This window comes from Patagioenas fasciata, chromosome 6 (assembly GCF_037038585.1).
Source record: "Patagioenas fasciata isolate bPatFas1 chromosome 6, bPatFas1.hap1, whole genome shotgun sequence".
NCBI lineage: Eukaryota > Metazoa > Chordata > Aves > Columbiformes > Columbidae > Patagioenas > Patagioenas fasciata.
The window spans coordinates 24,671,991-24,699,824 of NC_092525.1; the positions used below are offsets into that span (position 1 = coordinate 24,671,991).

Below are 27,834 nucleotides of genomic sequence, written 5' to 3' on the forward strand. Positions count from 1 at the left end.
GCAAATATAACATTTACAGGCAGTAAGTTTGAACACTGTCCTTGTTACTTTGTTTAACAGCAACATTACGAAGTTCCCTTTCCAATAGTTTAGTTGTAAAAGGAGAATACTTCACAAATGGTACATTGTGAAATTAATACAAGTAATCTCAAAAAAGTCACATACAATTGAATTGGATATATGCAGTTAGGATTGCGCAATTCAGTAGTCTTTTTTTTCTTCAGCTCTTCTGCAAAACAATACAGCTCACTGTTTGGCAATCAAGTTCTATGTTTGCAATTAAAAGCAAACAGATAAAGGTGTTGCGTTCTTGGACTGAACTGAGCTCCCTCAAACACAGATTAATGTGGACAAAGTTTCTACCATCTGTTGTTTGTGTGGCCTACATGCTCTGAAAAGGTAACACATCTTCCAAGTGGCCAAGTCCACGAAACAGCACCTCAGCCAAAATTTAGATTAATGCTCTGAAAGCCTCGGAGCAGCCAGGGACTGATTGACTGGACACAGAGTTGTAATCCACTGAAAATAATGAGGAGCTGAAATGAAGATGATATTGTAAATGGAGGTGTTAGTCCTGATGCTTTACGTTTGCAATCTATACTTCTGTTAGTTATAGTTGGCATTTTTTGATATTTTTTTTGTGCTAACGCTGGGTTGGAGTTTTTTGTCAGAAGTTTCATTCTTCTGCCCAAAACAGCAATGCCAAGCTCTTGTAATCTTCAAGTGTATGCAAGGTGACTGTTTTATGATTTATAGCATTGCCGTAAACTTTAGGAAGGATGAAGTTACTAATTCACAATTTTTTTTTTCAGAAGAGTTGTTAGTGTTAGTGTTATTCAGTCTCTTCTGTTATTTTGCTTATTCAGGTCCCTGTCAGAAGCCATGTCAGTGGAAAAAATTGCTGCTATCAAAGCAAAAATCATGGCAAAGAAAAGATCCACTATCAAAACTGATCTGGATGATGACATAACTGCTCTTAAACAGAGAAGTTTTGTTGATGCTGAAGTGGATGTAACCAGAGATATTGTCAGCCGGGAAAGAGTATGGAGGACAAGAACTACGATCTTACAAAGCACAGGCAAGGTAATGCTCTGGATACCAAACTATTTTTATGATCTAAATGATAAATAGTATTTTCTTCTATTCTCTGTATCTCTAGCTTGTTGGCTCTAGGTGACTGAGCGGATTATACTTAGTGTTCTAGCCAAAGGTAGGATTGGAGTGCTGTTGGCATAGTGAAGAAGAGTTGTTCTTACCTCATTACAGTAAGCCTAAAATGTATCTCAAAATACTTGCTTCAGCTGTTTAAAAGATACCAAGTAATCACTTAACTCCTCTTAAACATAACTGACTTGAGCCCTACAGTTGAGAGGGCTCTGTCAAAGTACCTGCAGGTTTGAAATGGAGAAAAGTAGGGAGTAACTGATAGAAGTAGCAACCTGTGTACATTGAAAGTCTGAAGGCTGCTAAGCTGTGGAAAACACCAAAGTAGTAAGGAGAGAAAAATGCTAAAATGAACACAAGAAAGTGTTACCATGAAGAGGCTTTTCTGTATATTTTTGTCCCTTTTTGCTCCTTTAATCCATGTCTTTAACTGGATTTGGTTATGTGCCATCCTGAACATGGTTGCAAGCACAGCTGACAGATTCCCCTCTTTGGACAGTTTTGTGTTCTTTATTGCCGTGACACCTGCTGCTAAATTTCTCAAGAAGCAATAAGTCAATTTCTAAAAGACTGCGATTGTCTGTTTTCCTGAACTTACTGTCAAATTGTATCCTTTGCCTTCACTTCTTCAAGTACTGTCACAGGAAAATAACGTTCAGAAAGTCTGTTTTCCTTTGTCTTAACCGTATTTTACATAGTGCTCGTTTTCACAACCTGTTCTCATGATGATAGTGGTAGAATAATTTAATTCATCAATTATGGGGTAATTACTAGGCATGTGGCCCATACTTGCATGCTGCGCACAGAGTGAGTGTTGCTGCCTTGAGTCTGTGAGATTTGTAGCAATCTCAGTGCTGAACAGTTGATAAACTGGTAACAGCCTTTATTGTTTTAGTCATCAGAAATGTTTATACTGAAGGAATCTGAATAGTTTTTCCCTCTTTAGCGAATCATTCATGGCATTGTTATCTTTGCATGTCTTTCAAGGGAAACTTGCAAAGATACTAGGGAAAGAGTTGAATGTTTTATTGTAGTATCCTTGTGATCACAGGGAGATGAGGCAGTAATTTTAAGCAAAACCTAACACAGAAGGAAAAGAAAGAAGATACCAGCTTTGTTCTTGGACTCCAGCATGCAGTTACTTGGACTAGCCTGATGAATATAACAGTTGTCATAGCAAGTCTTTGTTTCTGTGTGTGCAGAATTGCAGGAGCATTCTTGATAGACAGAATTGATGGACATTCTTGATGGACAGAAATAATTGAATGTTAATAATTCTATTTTTGTACAAGTAACAATGAGACTAGGTAGATGGGGAAATATCACTTGCTACACAGGACTGTGGTTTATCCCAGAACAGCTGAGGGTTTTTTGTTCGAAGGTTGACTGGGAGGGCTTCTGGTTTCTTTTATTTTAGTTTACCTTTTTAAGAGCTTTGTGAACTTTTGAAAAGTTGTTAGGAAGCTCAGATAAGTTCTCCCAGGCAGATCGTTCTTTGTGTACTTGCCTGTTTGTTTGCGGAATTTTGATCAGGGAAGCACCATACTGATCTGCAAATTATGTTTGGACTTTTCTGTATGATACTTTGTAATTGCTGATGTGCCTGATAATTATTTTTATTGTAAATTTTCACTGTCTGCTTTGTATAGATTTATCTGCGGTCTCTTGAATCCTCCTAGAATGCTTTAAACCCCAAATTTATTTCAACACTAGTTTACACACCATGACTTTTAAAATATCTAAATTCCTTTAGAACTGCTGGGTGAATGATAAGAGAGCACCCAAAAATGTCAACTTCATGGTTCCTTTCCAAACATTGCTTCAGTCAGAGGCAGCTCATCAAATTTCTTGTCCATGGAGAAAAACTCTTGTGTGTGAACTTTCCCAGTGTTCTCTGTGGTAAGCAAAGATGCAGAGATAGCTTAAGATGCAAAACGAAAACACTAGGAAGATCAGGCCACAGCAAAAAGAAAATCTGTTGTCCTTATCAGCTTTCTGACAGATTTCTGTTTTTGATGTGTTTGGAAAAAAGTGTTGATTCCTGCAGCAAGATGCTCCTCAAAATTTTATGTAGATGGCAATAATCTGAACTATATTTATAGAGTATTTACTGTTTCTCCTTTTGGATGCATTTTCTGATGTGTAAGTTTGCTTTTTACTTCAAATAGCCCTTTTTGCTTCGTAGAACTAACCAAGATTTTTTTTTTTTTAAGTCTCCAGTGATGTAGCCACCTTTCTATCATCTTTAGCAGATTTCTGCCCTTTTAGATGCTGCTTTTAATGATCTTTTGATAGCATCTTCGTTGTTGCGTAGTTGCCCTACCTGAAACTAAATAGTGGTGGGTTTTTTTCCTCGTTGTAGGGGTTGTTTTTGCTTACCAGAATGTTGAATTAGAGTGCATTGATGCACCTGTTGTAGAATATTCTTCAGCAGCTACCTCTCTAACATAGATACTATGAGCTGAATCGAGAGATGTTTTTCCTTTTGTTACTGCTTTGGCCAGTTGCTCTGAAAAGCAGTTGCTTACGATAGCTAAGGAATTAATTGCTGCGTCATGTCCCTTCTTGACACTTAGCCAAACTCTAATACAAAGTAACTGCAGTCTCTCCTAATTATTGTTTTCTTCTCGGGAAGTCTCTGTACTATCCTGTTCGTACTGGGTTATCATTCATTTCCTATGTTGTTCATTGGTTGTCATTCATAGTTTGAGCTTTCTGTCATGCCAGACACAATCCTTTATCTGTACAACCCCCTCTGTTACCCTCTTCTGATCAGATGGTGCATTGATCCCTGCCTCTCTTTTTACTGTTTTGTGGGGTTGCTATAGTTTTGAAAATCAGACATTTCAGTTCACCTGTATGCTTTTTGGTTTTAAGATTTCTAGAATTTACATTTGTCTGCTTGCTTACTTTTATGTTTTGCTTAGAAATTTTGTTGAGGTCTTTTTCAGTTTTTTGCCTGATTGTTATGCAGTTCTACCTTCTTTTGAAAATACAGTGCTTGATTTAATCGCTAGTGGATGAGTCATGCTGCACTGTCTGTTTTAAACATCTGTTGGCCTTCCCCAAGGCTGTAGTGTAGGCTTCTGGATTTTATGAATAATGTGGCATTTTTATGTAATCACTTTTCAGAGCCAAATTGCATCTGTTTAGTCTAAGTTGTTGTTAGTTTTTTTTCTCCTCTCATAGTAGCTTAATTTTAGAACTATTTGAGAATATATATATATATATTTAAAGCAATTTAATTTCAGGTTTGATGAAAAGCATGCAACATAAATATTGCTGTTTTGATGACTCAACTGACAGTCTGACCAACTGAAAATGTAGTCACATTTCAAAAGCAATAAAAGTACTTGATGCTGGAGCTGCTTCTGAATTCACTTAATTCACTTACTGTTTTTTAAACAATCCGCAGTTGTTGGGGGCTTTAAGAAATTGATGTCTTCTGTGCTCACTCTTCATGCGGTCCAATTCTCTTTTTTCATCTTCACAAACACACAAAAATCAGGGTAAGGGAGTTGCTACTGTCAGATCCAATACAGCTGGATATGCTGGGGTGGGGTGAAAAGCAGTGCAGTGGTAGGGAGAGAAATTAAAAAAAAAAGGGGGGGGGAATTATTTAATCTGTAGATTGATATTTGGATGAGATGTCTTGCTGTTGTGCCTCACTGGTGTTTGGGTTTTTTTTGTGTGTGTGAGTTTGTCGGGTTTTTGTGTTTGGTTTGGGTGGCCCTTTTTGTGCAAAGCAGGCCTAGTAATTTCAGATGCTTACTGACATGTTAGAAGGGCATGAATGAGTTCTTGATAGTGTAGTTACACAATTGACTATAGGACCTGTTTCTGTAGAACAGGGTAGATTTGTCAGGTTTACATGTATGTTAAATCAATTTGAACTGAAATATTGTCTGGTGAAGGTACATCAGAATTTATACTGACACTTCTGAAAGTGCAAATCTTAGGATAAAATGCTAGCAAAATATTTTTTTAATGTCCTTATTTGGAGAACCTTTGTATGTAGAACTGGTTATCTTCTCTGGTAGCTTAAGTTTTGAACCCATATGTAAAATATTTACCATAATAAGTGTTTGGAGTGTTAAGTTTTGAATTACTGCTTTACAGAGGTTTCAGTTCTATTGTGTATGATTCTGGCCAAATGTCTGGCTGTCCTGAAGAACAAACTATTGGACACCTAGAAAAAACAGTGTTTAAACTGAAATAGATTTATTTCTTTCACGTCCATCCTGTGTCTTTCCTTCCTGAATAATCCTTTCTATTTTTAAAGTGTCTTGTTGCAGGCTTCTGCAATCTTTTCTGAAGGAAAAATCTTCTCATTCTATCTCTACTGTAAATGTGTTTGTGGCATTTGAATTCTTCTTGTAGGAATAGATTAAAGTAGCCTGAACAGGAGTTTCAGCATTCACAGGTGCATTTGGAGGGTGTGTTTTTGTTGGTGACTTCAGATTTTTAAGTTTGTTTTCTTATTTATTTATTTTTTTAATCTCCTAGATTGCTGAGAAATATTTCTCAGCAAAGCAGCATGGCAACTGGGTGGGCTGGGTTGAACATGCTCTACTTGGGTGTAGAGAAATCTTAAAACTGGAACCTTGGAAATGCATTAGTGAATACCTCGTGAATGTATAACTTTTTCAAATGAAGCAGTGTTCTGAAGGTAATAGTGAGCTCTTAAAATTTCTGGTGTTTTTTAAAAAAATGTTTAATCCTTTTAATTCTAGGCATATGCTAGAGATTATTGCTAGAACTTTTTAAATTTTAGGTAGCACTGGTTAGTCATATTTTCTTAGATTTGTGAGTATATTAGAATTTCTTTTTCTCAAGTGAACTCTAATCTTAGGTACAGGAGAAATAAGATAATCCATCCTATCGAATATATGGGAAGGCTTAAAGGTTATACCCCATACTTTTCCTAAATTACTTCAAGTAAGAAGATGGAACAATACACGCTTCGTGTATCTGAGTCCATATATGGACTCATATCCATTTACAGCAATTGGGTGGGATTTGTCCAGCTGCTGGTTTTGGGGATTTCTGTAAATCCCTTCTTTACTGTCTTCCTTGAGCCTGGTGTTGGTCTTCTGAAGACATTGCAGGGCACTAGGAGTCCAGAGGGGCCTGTACGGCATCTTAATGGAACTGTGTGCCTGGACGTGTTCCAGGGAAGAGCACTGAAGTAGAACCAGATAAGTTGGACGTGAGAAATCTGAATTTGAGGTAAACATTTTTCTAATTGAATTAGCTGTGTATAAAATTGAAAGATGATCAGAGGTAGGCTCTTTATGCAGGTATCTGTTAATAGTGGAAAAACTACTTAGAGTGTTACAACTTGGTATGGAAACTCTGGCTCTCTAGCATACTTGTAACCTTTGAATAATTAAATTGTATTTTTTTTTTTTTCAATATGAGATTGTTTCTTTATGTACACATGACTTGCTAGTCAAGATTGCAATATTGAAGCAAAGGTCTAATTTATTACTTGGTGTTGCTTCCCTTCTGCAGACTCACCAATATGATTTTCCCAGTCTGGGCAGTTAGTCTTCCCATGCTTAATATTTACTGTATCAAAAAATTAACAGAATATATTCTGAATTATGACTTATAAATATTCCTTTTCCCTTTCTAACAAACTGGGAAGTAAGCCTGAATCAAACAAAATGTTATTTTTCTGCCTTAATCCTGGTACTTGTTATTTGAAAACCTTAGATTAGACTGTCCAGCAGGTAATTCTCTTAAGCTTATATTGAATGCACAGGAATCTTATTTTGCATAACAAGTAATTTGTTTAAATAAGCAACTTTTTTTAAGCCATTATCAGTTTTCTGATGTTTTATCTTTAGTTATTGCAGTCCTGTTGTAATATTCTAGTTATCTGTACTTTTCTTTGGAAAACAGGATTGATGATTGTGTATTATATATCCATAAAAAGGACATTAATACTGAAGGAATTGGACTCAGCTCAAACTTCATTTTATAGACCATGACTGTGAGTTGTATGTATTAAATTCCATAATCTTGATTTTATTTCCCCAATGCCCTGCCCCCAGCTCCTGGGTGTGTTTGTGTGCCTGGTGATGGGAAGTCCAGAACTGAGTAAGATGATGGGGGTTTATAGCTGACCTGGCTACAGGGATTAGCGCTTTCCTGGTATGTGGCATTTACCGTTGATGTAACCCACAACTGCAAATTTAATAGTGTCTTGCTCTGAATATTTGAGAATATTATTCCTGTGCTTTTCTGTATTTCTGTACAAAAGTATTAAATAGCATAACTTTTCATTTTCCCCAAATGAATGTCATCTTTATAGCAGTCAGTGTTTTTAATTTTGTGTTATTGCCTGGAAAATACTACCAATATGGTTTGTATTTATGTACTTTATTTTTTTTAAATGTATGTCTTTTATTTGTAGGGTTGAGCCTTCTAACACTAACATTTGAATTATATTTTTCAGTTACTTGCAGTTCATGTTTTTGTTCCGATACCATTTGAGCATTCTTGCTGGTGAAGTCTCCTGTGAGAGGATTACAACTACAGTTCTAATAGTAATTTCAGTAGAATTTTTTAATGGGATCTTGTAACTGGAAAATATTTCAGTCAAAATCATTTTATAGCAACAATAATATAGTATTTTAATCACTTTTGACAGCTAAAAGGTCAGAGAATAAAATTTTGGAAATTTAAGAGAAATTATTTTATTGTAAAAGCACTTTTTTGTGTGGGCTCTAGGTGGCAGGATTGTTCCATGTTCCTGAAATTACCAATAGTGGTGAATTTAGTTAGAAAAATTGAAAGGATGAAGGTGTGTCAGGTTAATAACAACTATTATCCTTGTTAGTGGTTTCAAATGGAACAAGCATATGGTTTTTGAGTGGCTGTGCAAGGGTGTAATGGCACGATATAGCTTCAGTTCCCAAACTCAACTTTAGCCTTTGTTAGCTTACACAGTAAAACTGGGAAGATATTACTACTAGATATTTTGAATACTGCATTTGAAAGATGGGGCCAGATTATAAAAAATGAATTTATGTTGAGCACTAGTGAATCTTGTTTTGCAAATAGGTACCTCAAATTTGTCAGAAAACTGTAAAATAAAGCATTATGTTTCCTGAAAGAAAATTTGGGTCAGCTGTGAAGCATCTTCACCATTTTTAAGCACAACAGCCATTAAACAAACACACACACACAACCAAAACCCAAACCACAGACACTTTCGTATGCTGCATTCATAAGAGTTACAAACTCAGATTATGTTTGAAGGAGATTTTTGAGCAGGTTTTGTGCTGTGCTGTGTCTTCGGGATGTTACAGTGTTGCTGCTCTTTCATACTTTGAATCAGCCTTTGTGCTATTTTGAATTAAATGTTTCAGTTGTCTTTCATGTAATACTCATGCTAGAAAAATATAGTGAAGATAGTCCAGAACAAGAGGAGTGGAACTTTCTACTGAAAATACAGTCCACAAATATACAGGGCTAATAGCTATGTTTTCCATTCAGTGCAGTAGACTATAGCAACACCTAAATGAACTTTTTGACTGATTCCAAGAGTAACTTTTTGTGAAAGGAAGTGTCTGATTTTTTTTTTTTTTGGTTAGTTTGTTTCCCCAGTAGTTAGTAACAAGTTCAGTTTTTTTATAGATTCCCTTCAAAAAATACATATAAAGTACTCTGCTTCAGTTGGTTAGCTATGTAAATTGCAGTGCTTTATTGTGAATTTCTTAAACAACTATTTTCCTGAGAGCACAACTAAGACGACCTTTTTATTTAGGTGGTTCTTTTAAAAATTGTTTATGTGGTAGTATGCTTATTGCATGACTTACTGTAGTATGGTCTGTACAGAGAATAGTGTGAGAGGTACTGTAAGCTCTCTGCAAACAGTTGAGCATCTTGTGCGTTTTATGTGTTATCCAAATGAAAGCAGATAAGGAAAGTTGGAGGGGTACATGTGTATGTAATTCAAAAAGGAGGATTTACTTAATCACAGCTTTATAATTCAAGATTGTGTTTCTACCTGTGGCCTTTTTCCGAAAGGTCCTTGTGTAAGGAAAGAAAAGATGCTGAGTCAGAAATGATGGAAGTTTTTATGGTCTGAATAAGCACAGTGCAGAAAATACCAATAGTTCACGTAGCTGTTCTGCCAATGTGTTTGCGTGCTTGTTATTGCTTGTCACTGTCCCTGAATATTGACCTTGCATATGTCCAGCCTTTCATTCTGAGGGCAACCTAGTACACAATATAAAATGCAGTGCTTTAGGACTATCTTTCAATTAGAAGAGCAAGGAGGAGACAACTTAAATGTTGCTGAACAGTTTACAAGTTGAAAATACAGATTCTTAGGCCTAGGAGAGTGATGCTTTAAATGAACAACTCCAGATTTAAATATTTGTGTTAAATGTAAAGGTGCAAAGTATTTTTCTCCTAAATGTCCAGTTCATCAGTTTGTGTTCCGTATGAGCGGTTTTGACATTTCTGCTGTATTCTCTACAAGACCATCTGAATACTGTGAAGGCTTTTCATGTCTTGCAGTACATAGGAACTGCTGAAAATGTCTGGTGGAAGTATTGCATTTCTGGTACTGCATCATGCATTTCAGTCTGCCAGTGGTTGCAAAGGACTTAGCAGTGTGTTTGAGCATGTCAAGCAAATGTGTAAAGAAGTGTGGTAAAGGACTTTTCCTTCTCCAGCCCTGCTCTAAGTTTGGCCAATGTTTATAGCATTCTGCAGCTCTTGATCATCCTGGGATACATGTCCAAGAAGAAATCCTTATTGTCAACTCAAATGAGAGTTCAAGTTTAGAGGGTTGTTCCTAGGCTCTTCTCTCTTTGTAGTGAAATACCAGAATGCAAAATGTAATTAAAAATTGGTTACAGTCCAGCTATAGGAAAGTTTTAAAGCCCTGTAAGCCATACTGTATAGCAGTGTATATGCTTCTAGTATTGTAGTTTTGATGTAACTTTTTTTTTGTTAAATGATTAAGATCATGTGATTTTCTTTTTTTTTTTTCTCAAGAATTGTTTTCTATAAAGTTGAAATAGTTATTTCTCCTTGATGATCATTATTAGAAAAAAAAAAACACTTATTTTTTTGCTAACCTGATAAAGATACTATTCTGACCGGAAGTCTTTGTTAATAAGTGTTAGGGTTACGGCTAGTTACAGAAAATAAATATAGGTTGCAGAATAAAGATTGCAGTTTTTCAGAATAAATTGTGATATATTTAGTGTTCAGCATTTTTATTACAAAAGGATTTTTGATGGTGATGGAACTTGATTAAGTCTTCCCCAGCAGAGGAGGTTGATCTTACTTGCTCTGGTATTTCTCATCAAACAGCCTGGTGTGAAGTTAGCACCAGTGACAATAGTTTGGTTTTGTGTATGTTAGTCACTGTGTTGGCAGAGGATAGAGCATCTGTGTCAGTAAATTTTGAGAATTTACGTACTGTTGCAGGCTTTCCTAAAGAACACATGTGGCATGTTCTGTAAGATGACTAAGTTTAGCTGACTCGAGCTGCTGTTCCTGATCATCTGTTGGCTACTTCTGATTTACATCTAGTGCAGGAGGCATCTTTTAGAGGTATGCTTGAGGATGGGCAGAAAATTCTATTATGGTAGAGTTTTATTTAAGAAAATATTGAAACCTCAGATCAAGATAATTAAACAGTATTCCCTGAAAATAGATGCTGGCAGATGCTGAAACATTTTGCCTCTCTTTCCATCCCCATCAATGTGATGAATTACTGTTAGGTGTAGACATGGTTGGAATCAACTAAGGGAGTTTTCATGGGAGCAGCAGCACTCTAGGGAGCTGACAAGAAGAGCTGATTTGAATTGTCCTTTTACATGCTGGGGATTTTCTTAAGCATCAATTTTAAAGCATGTTCAATTTTTTAACTTTTTTTTTTTTTGAGACCTAGTGCAGAGAAACAGTGGTGGTTTTTTTTGTTTTGTTTTTTCCTGCTCTGTTGCCCCCATCAGAAGGTTTTGGTAATAAAAACGTTGCACTTGGTCTTAACTAAATCTAGATCAGAAGCTAAGTGATACTCATATTCTGATCTCTGAAGGGATGGACAATGAAAACTTAGCAGGCTTGCAACTCTGCAGGGCTTTGCAAATCAGTTGGTACCTACAGTGGAGTTCCTGCTCGATCATTTTTCTGTCACAGTAATGTAATCCCACATCCCCGGCCATGCCAATGAACAGCAAGATGATAATGGTAGTTCGAGTACTTGTTAAAATGCTGCTGTTTTTTCCCTTTCCAAACAGATACTGGTTGTGGCCTTGGGGGACCTGCATTGTCATGCTGTGGGAAAAAGACATCAGCAAGAACACTTTGTAATTCTGTGCTTATTAGCTACTATTTCTCAGCAGATGGGAGAAAATCCTGTGGTGGTGTGTTTTGTTTATTTTTTTTATACTTGAAAGGATTTAAAATTTGATCCAGGACACGCAATTTCAGGCTATTAAAGTCTTGAGAGTCTGAAGTGCTAAATGCTTTTGAAAAATTTGTAGTTTGAAATTTACGCTCCGTTCAAGAGTATGTTAACTGTACATTTTATGAATGAAATACGGATGTGAAAGCTAGTTGTAGCTTCCTTGTGACTGAAAGAAGACTTGGCTTCTACATGGATAGTCAGTCTTAAATGATTCTTCCTCTTGTTATTTAATTAGTTCCTCTTCCTGAATTTCAGAAGACTGAGTAGCTTGTCGTTTCCAAGAGCCATTATAAGATAAAGCACAGCAATGACAGGAATTATGATTGATCTGCTGCCCGGTCCACAGTTTGAGAGAAGTCACACTTTTACTGGAAATTGAGGAGTTTAGGTGTATCTTCTGAAGAACAGAGCTGATTTTGAGTATCCTGGTATAATTGGTATGCACACGGCTCACAGCTCTTTAAAAGTTTCTTTTTCCAGGATTTTTGTGACTGAAAAGAACTTCAAAACCAGTTTTGTATGAGTTCATTCAGTCTTTGTGAAAAGAGCTGGGTTTGCTCAAGGAATGGCTTTGCCTTTGCAAGTGGTTCCTGGTGGTCTTCCAGTTCCTGCCACTCTGGCTCGGAGCAGATTGACAACATGCTGACTGAGGTCAGGTGAACAAGCTCATAGAAACTTTGCATTACTGCTCTCTCTATGTGATTTCTACAAAACTCACCCCAGAAATCTTTGTTTTGTAATTCATGCATTTGTTTTGTAATGCCAGTGCTGTTAATTAGCACTGCTTCAGTATACAATACTCTGGAAGAGTCTTAAGCGTTTTGTGGATACTTTATGCTATTCTGAAACAGTAAAAAAAGCAATTTTCCTTAATTGATTAAAGGTTTCTTTTACTGATGAACCATTACCAAAAATTGACAGTAATGACAGACATTGTGTACACATCTCTCTATAGCTTAAAATGCCTATTGAGTGGTAATGTAATAAGCATATGCCTTTCAGAAGTTTAATTAGCGTTTACATTTTTGTTCAGAATAAAGCAGTCCTGCTAATATTACTAGGAGGAATGTTTTTTAAAAACCTTGATCGATATAATTTGTTGTGCCTTAATGTCTTGGTTATCTGACAAAACACTGCATGGAAATTATTAGAATTATCCTGAATCACTCTTGAATCAAGGATTTGTGAATGTGATTTCTGTACTTGCTTTTTCCAATTAAAGACGGAAGGCTCTACTGCTCAAATTAGTTGGTGCCAAATGGAGTGGAGTTGGAATTCATGACAGATGTTAAAAGATCTGCAGTGGAGTGTGAGGGGGCTGTGCCTGTGGCCCATTCCCCGCCAGCTGAAGCGTGTTCTGCTCTGCTTGGGCCCCTTGCTGGGCGGGAGGCGCCTGCCTGGCCTCTGCTGCTCCGTGGTGTGTCGGGGAAAACCTCCCTGGGCTTTGTGAGGGCTTTTCCCTGAGAGGAGCTGAGTGTCCCCAGTGGAGGAAAGCTGCTTGTCGTGCCAGGGCCTGGGACATCCCTTCAGGAGGCTGAGAGAAAGCAGCCAGGCTCTCCTTAGCATATACATACCTGGGCCTCATAGATGAGACTTGCCCTGGAAATCTTAACAGTTTTTCATTCTTGCTACAGTACAAAGTTTCAAAGGGCCTGTAAGGGATAAAGAGATTTCGAGCACCTTGTGAAGAGTTTGGGTTACTTTGTGGTATAATGAAGCCAGTTAGATTTCACAAGTTTGGCCTTAATGGTGGCTGCAATGATGCCTTAAAACTCTGTTTAAGTTTGGATCCTGTCACAGAAGAGTAACCAGAAAACATCTATTTAGAAAATTGGTGTAGTAGTTTTGTTTTGCTGTGAAGCACAAGTTATCCAAATAGTGTCTTCTACCTCTGTTGTTATGGAAAATGCAGAGAGTCAGCAAAATTCATGGGTATCTGGTGTTTTTCAGAACTTTGCCAAGAATATCTTTGCAATTCTTCAGTCGGTAAAAGCTAGAGAAGAAGGCCGAGCACCTGAGCAAAGACCTGCACCAAATACAGCACCAACGGTAAGAGCAGCACTTTGATGAATACACAAAGGCTGTGACATTAAATGTGAGAGTAGAGTGTCTTGTCATTAAAACCAGAATTTCTTTTGGTTTAGTTCCAATGAAAGCACAACTTTCAAGCATAACTTCACAGATATTCTTTAACTTAAATTACACTTATTGGTATTTAAAGAGTTGAATATATTAGTTTAATTTGTTCAATGTGTTCTTGTTACTTAGAGATTAAGTTGCTAGTGCCAGCTCCTGCATCTATCAAACACTAGCAACATCCTGCATCTATTTGCAAAAAATGTATTAGATGAGACTACTGCCATTTCAAACAAAATGTTTTGCTGTTTTTCTGACAGATAGGGTAGCAAATGTTTAAGAATCTGGAACATGACTCATGAGTGGGAACAGCTTGAACCAGTTTTTTTTTTTTTTCCTGTAATAAATCAGGAAGACAGTCTTAGGGCTTTATTGTTTAAGTCTATCTAAGTATTAGACAGGATTTGTTTTGTATTATGGTGTTTACTGTTGCATTCTATTAAACATAATATATTCTTGAACTTGGTGGGAGTCTGCTATAAAAGCTATTTAATCATACTTGGTTTTGTTTTTGCTGCTACTGCATTTAACAAAACTAAATTTAAATAGCAAGATGAATTCCAACAGTTAAATATTTGCTTTGTGTTGGATTTCATAAATTGTGCATGGGACTATTCAAATGTCTCATTCAGAATAGTTGTGAATACATAACTAAGCCATCCACAAAAAGACTGAATTGGTATTTAGTGTGCCTCTAGATTGCTGCTTTTTCAAACTTTTTTTTTTCCCAGAATGCCTTTTTTCCTCCAAATCTGTGTGTGTTTTGTTTTGTTTTTTTTTTTTCCTGTAGATTTTGCAAAATCTGAGCTTAATCAGTCTGGCAAGGAACATTTTGTGTGTGTGGCTGAAGGTTTAATCATGAGTTGCCAGTTGACAGTTCCCTCCCCAAACCCCCCCCCCCGCCCCCCCCCCCCCCCCGCACCAATTCTTGAGATATTACAAAAACTCAGTGATTTCATAAAACTTGCAGATTTTTAGCTAATATAGTTTATTACTGCTTTGTCTCATGTTGTTGTCACTGCTTTCAACATGTACTTCTAAATGTTGTTTCTCTAAGATTGTAAGTGGATGTTGAAGAGAAGTGTATCAGAAGTTTTCAAATGCATTGAAACTCCTACGCAAGTGAACTAATTTTATACTCTTGAGCAGTTCCATGTAATACTTTATGAAAGTTCAAAAAAATCAAATATCTTTTAGTATGTTTTACAAATCGTATTTAACCTGTTTTTAGGATCCCACTTTACGAAATAAGCAACCTATTCCAGCTGCCTACAACAGATACGATCAGGAAAGATTCAAAGGCAAAGAGGGTAAGTTGATTGTAATACTTCTTTTATAAGAAGAAAAAAAAAAAGCTGTGAAATGATGGTGAGTTACAAAGCTTTGGTTAGGGGATTCTCTACTTTCCAAACCCAAGAAAAGACCAAAAAAAGAAGTAACTATGCCTAAAGAGAGCTTTTCCTGGTAATAAAGTCTAAAAATATTATTTATTAGAAATTATTTCTACCTATTAGGAGGCAAACTGAAAGCTTAAAACCAGAACTACTTGAGAAAAGAATGAATTATTTGTTTGGGAAAACTCATATGTAATTAATGGAAAAGCAGAACTGCAAATGTCACTGTCAGGTGTGTAAAGTGAAATTGCCTGCCCTCAAACAATCACAATTACTTCAAGTTACTTCCAGTAATTACAAGTAAATATTATTAGCTTGTTATGCCTCTTTAAGTTACAAAACAAAATTGCAAAATGTTAGCTCCCTTCTGTAGAGGAGATGGAAATAATCTACAATGTTTAAGAATTTTCACTTACTTTAGAACAGGGTGGAAGGTTGAACTTGAGTGATGACTCAGATTTTTTCTTCTGTCCCCCTGTTTTTTTTATCTTCTGTTTCAGTACCAGTTCTAGTTATTTCTTGTTGGTGTCTCGCTGTGGTTTTGTTTTGCAAATCTCTTATTTGTTGTGGTTGGATGTTTTTGTTTTTCTTACAGAGGGCAAAGCAAGTTTTTGTTACACTTTTGTTACATTTTTGTTGCAACTCTGAGTTGCTGCTTCCTTCTAGTTCTCAAACAATACCATCCTCTTCTTTATTGAAATTTCCCGTGCATGCTTCTAGAGGCTTTCTGTTCTGCCTGCGAGAACTCACATGCTGCTAAATGCCATTTTAAACTGTAGATGAATGATTCAGGTTGCATTTTTAAGTGTATTTGGCTTTGTCCAAGTCAGTATCACTTTTTTGTTCAGGGAAACTGTATGGCATTCATATGTTGTGCATGTGATTTCTCAGATTTTTTGGAAGTGCTCTAGCTGATTGTGTTCAATTTTCTATTGAAATGACATGATCATTTTTGCTATATGAAGAAATATAAAAGCATGAGTATATTACATTACTAACTGGATATTTGGTTTTGATTGTGACTGGAGAAAGAAAAGCAGTAGGTCAAGGGAGGTGATTCTGCTTCTCTGCTTTGCTCTGGTGAGACCCCACCTGGAGTCCTGTGTCCAGCTCTGGAGCTCTCAGCACAGGAAAGACGTGGACCTGTTGGAGAGGGGCCAGAGCAGGCAACAAAAATCATCAGATGGCTGGAACAGCTCTCTTATCAAGATTGTCTGACAGAGCTGGAGTTGTTCAGCCTGGAGAAGAGAAGGCTCCAGGGAGACCTTTTAGCAGCCTTCCAGTGCCTAAAAGGGACCTAAAAGAAATCTGGAGAGGGACTTTTTCCAAGGGCACATAGTGATAGGACAAGGGATGATGGCTGTAAACTGAAAAAGGGTAGATTAAGATTAGATATAAGGAAGAAATTCTACACCATGAGGGTGGTAAGGCACAGGAACAAACTGCCCGAAGTAGCTGTGGATGCCCCATCCCTGAAAGTGTTCAAGGACACATTGGATGAGGCTTTGAGCAACCTGGTCTAGTGGAAGATTTCCCTGCTCCTTGCAGGGGTGTTGGAACTAGATGATCTTTAAGGTCCCTTCCAACCCAAACCATTCTATGATTCAGTGATAGAACACCAAGGAGAATTTCATGCCATAATAAATTTGCAAAGGTTGTTTCCATGTACCTCATGCTGGATAGTGTACAAGAATTTCAGCATCTGACTGTAGTGATCTCGAGGTTTAAAAAAAAGTTTGTAAAACTTTGGGAAAAAAAATTACATGTGAATACATCATTTAGGGTTCTTTTTTTTGTGTATGTATGAAAGTTATTATAGGAAATTTGGTTTGATATTTTATTATATCCTCTTGAAGTGTATTCCCTGTTGGCCTCAACATACTTTTATTTCAGTGCAGTGGTTTTTATTAGTACTACTGTTTGTTCTTTCCTCAAAGGTATTGTAACTATAGGAAGGATTCACAGCAGTCTTCTTATAGTTGCATAATGATTGCGACTTATTGTCTATCTCGGTTTCATATACTACTACAGTATTCATGAAGATTTAAAGTTTAGGCAGAAAAGAGGTGAACTGTTTTTTCTTTGAATATACATGTGCTTTAATACAGAATTTTTCCTTTAACAATCGTGTTCTTAGCATAAACAATTCAAAGCTTGTAGAGCTAAAATAGTAAATTTGGAATTTTTAACGTGAGATGCATCAAGTAATCTGCTGAGTTGCAGCCAAATTTCTCTGCTCCTTGTGATGGATCATTATTTCTGATGCTGTGTGTCAGGATGTCTCTGGTTGGCCTGCTTAAAATCTTTATACCAGGTGGGACAGGCTTTGCTGCAAAAATGGCTTAGATTGCTTTAATAGTGAATGTGAGACAGGTGGCAATAGTAAGGTAGTAGTCTTGAAGAGGAAAGCATCAGTTACATCTGCAGTCAATGGTCCTGCTTGTGCAGCCCTGAGTCAGTACTTGGTGGCTCTCAAATGGGTGTCTTGTTACCGCAGCTTTGGTTGGGCAGGAGAGAAAAAATCTTTCCTTTGACATCCTGAAAGTTCTGTGTATTAGAAATGTATTAGAAAGTCTCTTGCAGTTGGATTTTCATGTCCTTGATATTTCCCCAGTGGAAGAACGTGTTACTTGGCAGTGCACCCATCATGGTGAACTGTGCGAATGGGTTTGAGGTGAGGAGGTGAACACCCTGTGGTCGCTTTCCCTGACTGCTGATTCTTCTTGTTGGCTTTGTTTTTGTCATGCTGGCAGTCAGTGATGCTGTCCTTTCTTCAACAACATGGAACTCCATTTGGATTTTCAAACATAGCTGCTGATTTTCAGAAGTATATCTAGTTTTCAACCAGTCATAAGTACTAAGCCTGGGGCTATAGACTTTTTAAACTTGAGGTGACTCTGGACCTTACATTTTTTTTCTCCCTCCTATACATTGTTAAGGAAGTCTCTTTATAAAGTATTTCTCATAATAACTATTTTCTTCTAAATTGTGTGATTTCTGTTTACACAAGGGGGGAAAAGAGAACTCTGGTAGCAGGAGATCCAAAGTTCTGAAACTTGACTGCCTTGTTAGACTTTCATTTTAAGGTTATAGGATTCTGCTGCTGCTTTTTTTTTTTTTCCCTAGCAGAGTATATGTGCAAGAGAGTCACATTTGAAAAAGATTGCAGGCTGTCTCTTATTTTCTGGCTTAGTATGACCAAGCAGTATGATAACTTTCAGTACTGTACATTCACTTCAGTGCTGGGAAAGTTACACAGATTGATACTGTATTTTTTTTTTTTTATTAGTACTGTGAGAAACTTTTAGGAACTTGGGGTTAATTACTTTAAGATTATTACTGAACTGTTATGTATGAACTTTGCAGAGAATTTAGTAAACTAATTAGTGTAGCTTAGAAATTCAGGCATAAAACTTTCAAATTTTATTTGTTAGGGTATAGTACTGAAAAGGAGTGTTCTGTGAACTCTTATGTAGAATGAAATTTAGTGTCAGTGGTTTAATTACCGTGGATGTGAAGTCGGGTAGTGAATTGTTTCCAGAACAATCTGCAGAGCTGTTGCTCTCTGGGGTTTGAAAAGTTTACAGCTGAAAAAAGAAGCGGTTATTCAATCTTATTCATCCACAATTCAAACAAAGTCTTTAACTTGAGCTCTTCGGTATTTCAGACACATGCTCCTGTCTCTTTGCCTAGACTTCCTTCCAGAAATTCAGGTTAATTTGAGTCTTTCAAAGCTGTTATTCTTTTGGTAGTGTATCAGCGCTCAAGTTTGCACCCGGATTGGATGGCTAAAGCTGCAGCAGGTGCAGAATCAAAATGCAGAGTGACCTAAATTGACATAGAGCAGTAGGCTTTCAACAAATGGAAGGCACTTTGAACATTAATACATGTATGCAAGGAAATAGAACAGATGCCCAAATGGTGATTGAGAATATAATCAGTCAAATAAGCTGATATATTAGAATGCATATTTTCATTTCCGTGTTTAATTCTTCTGAATGAGAGAAGTCACTCAGATTCATGCATGGTGACACTAGAAAGGTGGTGAACCACAGTGGAAAAGTGTGTGGTTCTTGTGATGGTCTTTGAGTCACTGAACTGTGAAATTGTGATTGTAATACATGCAATAACTGGAGAAGAAAAAATAGTCTTAATGCTAACTGATGTTAGTTCATGTTTTTGAAGCATTAGAATTGATTTTTCTGTATTAGTTATTGTGTTTAGACTCTCAAGATGTAGGCTTTAAGGCATATGTTGATGTCACTGTTTTTAACAATACTTTTATGTTTATGAAACTGATTACAATTTTTTCTGTTTGCCAAATATAATACAGTTTGTCACAATACATTAATGTTGGGCTTTGCTTGCATTCTTTACTCCTGCGTTTAAAGTATTTATTATGGAATACTTTTTGCCTAAACAAAATGTGTATGATAACTGTAATTATATTGAGAAATACGAAGGTATTGAAGACTCTCAAGTAGGGGGTGTGTGGTGTAGATTTTTTTTTTGTTAAACTTTTTCTGCATCTAACCCCAAGTTTAAAGAAAAGGGTTCAAATCCTGCCATCCTGATACTTAGTGGACTCCTTTCTTAGATACCCTTTTCTTAGTAGATGACATAATTTTGACTGCTTCCTCTATTACCATCGAAGAAACTGTGATTTTGAAACTGGAGTTGCAAACTAATTCTTGGCCAGGCATTAATATTTCATCTCTGTGCTGGTGCATGACTCAGCAGTGCAGGTTCGAGCTGGTTTGGGAGGGAGGGGAGAAACATTGCTTTAGTGTTCTTAAAGGGGTCTGGCAATTTCTGCTCTGTACGCTGGGGCCCGTCCCCTGGTGCTCCAGCTTGCTCTGTGTTCTGCTCCTCTTTGCTGTGGCCTGTGTCTCCTCCTGTATCCCAGGCCTGCTTTTGAGCGGCTGTATCAGGGTCAACTGCTGCCTTCGGAGGATGCTCTGGAAGAAGTGTCTCTGCTTTGTAGCTTGGCCCCTGATTGTCTTTTACAGGCAGCTGTGTTAACCTCGGAAACACCATGAGCAGCCTTTGAAGCAGGAATGCAACTCTGATGGCAGAGCCCCTGGCTGGGACGCTTTTTTTTTTTTCTGCTTTGCGTAGACTGTGGGCAGTGAGCAAAGCTAGAGGTACCACTGTATGTGACCAAGTTTACAGGCTGTTGAGACCTTATAAAAAGGCACAAAAGTGCATGTGCCAGTGTTGTCACTTGTAGCAGTGTTTGTTTCTGTAAGATAAGTGAGTGTTTGACTGGTAGAATATCACATGGTGAATGTGAGAGGATCAAGTCAGTAAAGCTGTATTGTGAGGAAAGATTGTCCGTGCTGTTACCAGTTACAGGAGGGTTGTGTTGCTGTGGTTATCTGAAGCTGACAATGTTGAACTCATTCACCAGTTGCTTGAGAGCTTGAGACAAGAAATTTGAGAGCTGGTGGGCAGCCTGGGAGGTGATTTCTCCTGCTCATCCCACCCTACCTACAGGTAGCAGACCCTGGGGTTGCACTAGACCTTGTAGTGGCTGCTGTAGCTGTTTTCTGGAATGTACCTACATTCTACTTTGAGCTCTAGTTAGTGACCCTGCTGGCTCATTAAATGAACCAGGACACACTTCATGAGAGACCTGGGGAGATTTTTGCAAAAGTTGAAACCATTGATTGGGAGGAAAGAAGCTGTAACATGCCAGGCACAACAAGGGATGCTGCTTTGCTGGTCTAGTTAAGGAAGCCTGTTGTGTTCTTGAGAATTTGGGAAGAACATCTGGTTGAAATAGTTGGAAATTCTCCATGTCACAGGCAAGAGCAACCCATAACAGGTCTATCTGGAAAAGGGAAGGGTTTCTCTGTTGGTGACCTTTCAAAGTTCACAAACAACTGTCAGCCTGGATTATACACCTCAGATTTATGTCACTCCAGGTCAGCAAAAGCATCTCTTCAACTTAGAGGAGCTCTATCAAGTATTCTGCCAGGCTCCAGGCACCAACTGAAATATTAATATGCTCCTTGCCCAGAAATGGTGACCTATATAGTCACAGAAAAAACTGCTATCCGTGGAAGTGTTGGTCAAATGCAACTTCACTATCTTTAGCACAAGTTTAGCTGTATGAGCCCTGAGCTAAGACTGCGTAATTACATTTTGAGGTTTGGGGGAAAGGCGGTAAAGCAATAGCCATTTATAATGGGAAGATAGACTGCTTTTTTTTTTTCTTCCTGTAGAGAAGACTGCGTTCATGTCTGTCTGTACCTGCAGAATCAACTCTGTGTCCTTCAGAAATGTTAAATCTGGCAGAAGGGGAGGGGTGGCCTTGAGGTGCCGAGATGAAGAAGAGCTGGAACTGGGGTGACTTTGTGTATTAAAAAGAAGAGAAAAAAAACCCCACACACAAAACCCCCAAAACAAACAAACAAAAAACAAACAAAAACCACCACCCCATGGTCGGTAGCATTAGGCCTTTACATGTGATAGAATAGGTCTGGTAGCATAATAGAGCAAAGGAGGGGAAGGAAAAAGCAAAAACAATGTTCACAAAACAGATACCTATCTCCATGGTGAGAAGAGTATGATCCGTTTTCAACCCTTGGCTATCTCCTCCTAGGCACTGAAGAGTTATTAAATCTGGGAAACTTTTCTGCCTCATTTCCTGCAAGTGTCTGATAATCTTCCTCATCTAAGGAAGAAAGGATGAGCAACCATAGATGCTTCTCACAGCATCTGCATTGTTTCCAAGGTTGTCTGGGTTTCAATTTAAGTTCATTTACTCATAAGAGCAAGAAACTTTAACAGTCTTGAAAATCTCATATTTTTCTTGGACTTTTTGTAGGTTCAGATGTGAACATTACTTCGATTCTATGTTAGTTTTGGTCTATTATGTTTTTGTGCTGATGCATTGTATAAAGGTGGTGTAATAAATGGCAAAAATGTTTCAATTTCTAATAGCTATTTCTATATAGTATCGGTTACCTTTACCCAAGTCCAGTTGAAAAAGCCCCAAAGTTGCTTAGATATAGACAAATTCTTGCTTCTCGTGGTTTGATTGGTGATTATCATGCCATTTTGAGTACAAATTAATTGGGTGTTTGGTTGTTGGAGTCAGTTGACAGTAGATGCATGAGGCTAGGGAATTTACAAAAGGAAAAAGGTTTTCTTGCAAGTCCTGGTCACAGTATTCAGGAGCTGACAGAGAAGGAGGATTCAAAGGCAAACAGGCCAGCAGCAGCAGGTTTAGTCACTGAGCACTTGCAGGATCCTGGCACTTAATCAACATAGATTCAATCTTATTAAAACAACAGAAAAAAACCCCAAAACAACCCCTTTTATCACCTTTAGTGGGGTAGTGTGAATTTATGCAGATTTCGTCTTCTGTATAATATGACAATGATGTTGTTGCTCTTCTGCACTCCAAAAGTAAATTTATCGTGTTAAGTGGCAATGGTTTTATAGTCAATGTGTAAAGTGCTTTCTTATGAATTATATTTTTCCATTAATACAACTCTAAGTTGAAAATGTTGCATTATAGTGCATTCTGAGAATGAGGAGCTTCTCCATTTTTGTAGTGAAGAGAATTTTTTAGACCAAGTGCATATTGTAACCTGTTCTCACAAAGATTTAAGTTTTCATCCTTTCTCTGTAGTGGTTTGAATGATTCCATGCAGCAGGAAAAGCTTACTGTGCAGAAAGCAGAGATACCAAATGGACTTCTGTCTAAAGAAAACACAGATTTCCTGATTACTGACCAGGTTTTGTATTGTGAACAGAACCTAAACCACCACCAAGAGAAAGATGTGTTCTTTGCTAAAATAAATTCCAAGATATTTTCAGTGTTGTCTGTGTAGACAGGATGTCCCTCTGTTCATAATGATTTACAAGAGACTTTTTTTCCGTTGCAGAAACGGAGGGCTTCAAAATTGATACCATGGGCACCTATCACGGAATGACTCTGAAGTCTGTAACGGTAAGCTAAAAGTATTTTCTTATATATGGTTTGTGGAAATGATAGCATATCTGTATGTATGTCTTGTCAATCTGGCCTAAGCTCTGAAGTTCACTTTGGCTGACTAACAGGATTAATGAATGTTCTCTGTGAAAAGACAAAACATGTTTTGATTTGGTCTGCACATTTGTGAGATCTTTGCTCAAGGGATTTGTCCACAGTGAAAGGTGTGCTGTGAAGGCTTTGCTGGTGGGTTCTTCTTGTGGAGGTGCAGTGTTTTTGTGCTTAATACTCAGATTTTTTTTTTTTTTGCTGGTCTTATGTGTGTCTATAAAAGGCATCATTCATAATTGTAAGTGGTAGAATTATACTCAGAAAACTTAAGTAATAAAGCTGGGGTTTGGTGTATCACTCTGTTTCTTTCTCTGCATTTAATAACATTAATTTGTTCAGTGGTGGGAGAATTTGACCTCTGCATTAGTGTTGGAGCTTTCAGGCTTAGTGAGCTGGACTTCTTTTTTATGACTTTACAATGCTGTCAGTGGGTATTGCTACATATACAGATGAAAGAGACCCTCAAACAGGTTTTTTGGTTTTTTTTGGCCAATATTTGTCTGCTTTTGTGCAAGTGGGTTGAATGCTCTCAAACAAATGCTGTTTTGATCTGCTGGTAAGTAGGACAGATGCTACAAAAGCAATGTAGAGCCCTCATTAGGGTTCTTGCCATCTGCATACCTATATAAAACTGATGAATAGACAGCACTAAATAGTCTCCTAAATCCATGCACTACTTCTAGATAACACTCCTAATTTGAACATAAAAATAGTACCTTGAATGTAAATTTCTTAAAATAATTTAGAACTTTTTCTTGTTTGATAAAAGCTCTTGCCCAAGTTTTTTGTTCCCAACCTCCTGGACTTAAAATATCTTAAAAATTGGAAGCAATCTACTTAGCTGTGAACAGTGTCATTTCTAGATGAACACAGAAATCGATTGGATGAAGGAGGGAAATAACCCACAATGTCTGAATATTTGTTCTTGAATCTTGAACTGATTTCGAGCTGCTTTATGAAGGATCAAGCAGTGTTAATATACCAAACCCAGATTTCTATGGTATAATATATCTGTTTGAAGTGGTAGTCACTTGAAATGACTTAGTAAATCAGTTCTGTTTAAATTGCCCTGCGGGGAGGAAAAAGAAATCAATTTTTTAATAAAGGACAAGTTTATAGTGAAGTAGAAATGTTTAAATGTTTTAAACTTGTCATTATAACAACTATAAAAGTGAGGGGATGCACATAGCTCTAAAAATGATACTTCTTAAAGTTCATTAAAAAATAATTAAGGTTTTATAGTCTAGGAATCCTAGCTCACATATTCAACATACTACCTAGAGTTTTGAGATGGAGTTACTAAATTGTCCGTGTTGGTTTCTTTCATTAAGAAAGAAAACTGATATTAAATTACTATTGAATCTTTTTTGCAACATAAACTATAATTTTTTGAAATGACTATTTAAGAGGTGTTACATGACTGCACATAAAAGCATCATCTGGTGTCGTGAGAAATATTAAAACTCCATCTGTCATTTAGCATTTTTCTAAGAAAGAACTTGTAAGGGATTTTTGGAGCTTTATTTTCTAGACTCTTAAAAAGGTGTCCTAAATGTTCAGCTCATTCATAAATTACAGTGACATACTGACTTTGTGCTTCAGATGGGAGAGAAATAAATCTGTTTATTATGTGGCACAGAAATATTCATCTGTTTTTGTCTAAACTTGGTCACAGTGATGGACCATATAGTTCTAAGCCATAATCTTCAGATCATTTTGTATAGAATGCTTAATTTCTTAGTAGTTAGCAAATTCCACATTATACTTTCACTTGTTTTTGGTGGCTTGTTCCTATTTCTTATGCTAGGCAAAACTAGGGAGGAAATGGGAAAGTAATTTTTTTCCCCTGGAGATTTAATGGAAAATAATGTTATACTCATTGGCTAAATCACAGGAATATGGAGGATGGTGCTGGAATTGCATCCTACCTACATGATGTCATCTGCTCTCCTCATAGCACGGGTATAATCCCTTGTGTGAACACACCAAACATTTGAAGGGAATTGAAGTGTTCCGCAGCTCTTTGTTAGAGGCTGACTTCAAGCTTGAGACCTTTGATTTTCAAATGAGTGGTGAAATTTGAAAGGTTCATTTCTATACCATTTTTATCCTCAACTTTGGTGGCTCCTCTCTTTTTTTTCCATGGTGTTTGTTTCCATTAGTGTATCCATTAGTGTATTTATAGAGAGCAGTCATATTCTCTTATAACTTTTTGCTTTGTTTGGCTAAAAAAATCTTCTTGTGAAATAAGCTTTCAATTCACATGTGAGTTTTCTTTTGCTAACTATTCCAGTTAGAATTAAGATTTTTTTTTTCAAGCACAGAGAAGTAAAATTTTATGTAGTCCACACGAGATCTCACCAATGGTTTGTAGTAGGGCATTTAGAATTTCTTACTGCTTCTGAAAATATAAATATTTCCTTCAGACAGATCAATTACCTATTTTACTTTATATTTGTTCTTTATCACTTTTTTGTATCTTATTTTTGGTCTAGTTTCCACATTGGTTATGAGTTGCATGTTGGAAGAGGTGGTTTATACTAGTGTGGTGGTTCATTTGAGTGTTTAACGTGATTTGTGATACCATCTACCCAGACTTTTGTTCTTGCTGTGTTACGCTGTTTTTTTATTGTCTTTGTCTGAACAAAGAACTTTGTTTTGATGGTTAGTTTTCCCTTTAAAAGGTCAATGGAAGCATTAACTTCCAAAAGTTTTGATCTTGTTTGCAGTCGGAAAAACCTTTGTAGACATGCTTATGACTTGGAGTGGAAACTGTGCCCCCCTGTCTGGAGTTGTGTACACACTTCTCATGTCAAATTTTAAGAAGCTTTTCTTTTTCTTTTTCCTGTTATATTCCCTGCGTGTCTTCCGCTTGCACTCTGCCTTACCGTAATTATCTGTAGTGATTTTTATTAAATGTGCAAAACTTCTTTTATTTTTGTTCTTGCTGCAATGTGAGTTGTCATAGATGCTTGTTCTTTTTAACAGCAAAACAAAAACTTCTGCATCTTGACTGCCTGCTTTTCATCAGTGATGTTGGAAACTTTCTTAGCATTCAAAACTTGTGCCAGAACAGATGGTGAATGGTGGGCTTTTTCTGAAGTAATGTCAGCTAAAATAACTTGTGCTGCTGGCAGTTCTTCCCTATAACAGAGTTTTTGCTTAATTGGCACACTTACTTTCTCTTAGGAAGAACTGACTTATTTAATGATATTTTTTTTTTTTCCCCCAATTGTGAAGGCATGATTTCATTATTCTGGACCTGGAATTGTTTATAATGGGCCATCTTCCTCTGAAAGCCTTTTCTAATACCTGTGGCACCACCTATTTGCCTGGGCTGGTGATGTTTTGGGAAGCTAATGGTGGTAACTCGTGCTGTCCAGTTATCCAGCAGTTCACGTTGCAAATTGTGTAGCGTGACTTTCAGAAATGTCCAGGTCTACCTGCAGGTTTCACTTCAAAGCATAATCCCCTGGGTAGCAGGACAACCTCTGTGCTTTAGGTAGGAAAGGTTACTGTTTGAGATGGATCAAATAAGAGCTACGGAAGATAAATGTTATTGTACCATGCAGGGTGTGAGGGAATGCTGGGAGAGAATTTTAAGCTGATATTCTCAATGTGTTCTTTCTTAGTTGTGTAAATTTTATGTGTTCAGCACATTAGCTTTCTGCTTTTCTAAAGTGAAATGTGAATTTGGGAGACTAAGCCAGTGTCATCTAGTGAAAGCCTAGAAAGTGGTCTGACATTTCTTTTGTACAGAAACAAAACTCAGTTTTGGACTAATGGTTTCGGTAACTAGAACACGTGAATTATTTAACTGTTACGACAGCTTGAGATGTGAAGATTAGAACAAACTAACTATCTGTGCTTAGGTCAGAATATGGGAGAAGCTGCTTGTTCTGCGAGTATCTGATAAAGCTGGCTTTTGTAGATCGGTCCTGAAGTGGAATCTTCTTCCAAGCTGAGGACATGCTTTGTATTGACTGCGTGCACATGCAAGTGACGTTTGTTTCTCCATGGGAATAGTAGTTACAGTGATGCTGGTTTTACTCATCTTGGTGCTTTTTCTTTCTTAGGTTTTCATGACTTTAATATGAAAGGAAGGAATAGACTGATCTGATCTACCATCCTGATCAGTCTTGAGATGTCATTCAATGTGGTTATAAGCTGGGGTGCAAGCAAGTAAGATATGCATAGTACTGCAGTAGGCCCTTGTAGAAATTACTTTTTCTTTCCTAACTACTAGAAATCTCTCCTGGTTTTAATTTCTGTTTTCTTTTAGTATTCATAGCTGCTGAAGCTCAGAGGCTTCCTTTGTCTTTTGTTTTTGCTGCTTGTAATGGAATCTGTTGATCATCCACGCCCATAAGCAGCCAGAACTACTGCTGGCGTTTCTTTCTCTTACTGTTCAGTAAACAGGTGGGTGCAACAGCTCTTTTAGCTATTGAGATGATCTGCATATCAGATAGTTGGAGGCCACGCTTGGAAAGTCAGTGTATAGTTATTCAGGGTTTCAGTTGAGGCACTTTGCTTGTAGCAAACTCCAATGCAAATTTCTGCAGAGCATTCAAACATCTTAAGTTTTATCTCTAATAAGAAATTCTATGTAGGTTTTCAGTGCTTCTGATTTCAGTGTTATTTTT

At 37.2% G+C, this 27,834-nt stretch overlaps 1 protein-coding gene across 1 annotated transcript in view; it reads left to right on the plus strand.

Moving 5' to 3' along the window:
* CDC73 (cell division cycle 73) overlaps nt 1-27,834 on the plus strand; it is a 110,754-nt gene that overhangs the window by 11,299 nt on the left and 71,621 nt on the right. Inside the window, exons 7-10 of the mRNA XM_065842223.2 lie at nt 867-1,083; nt 13,556-13,654; nt 14,973-15,051; nt 23,034-23,098. Of these exons, the coding sequence (XP_065698295.1) occupies nt 867-1,083; nt 13,556-13,654; nt 14,973-15,051; nt 23,034-23,098 (460 nt within the window). The remainder of the gene's footprint in view (nt 1-866; nt 1,084-13,555; nt 13,655-14,972; nt 15,052-23,033; nt 23,099-27,834) is intronic.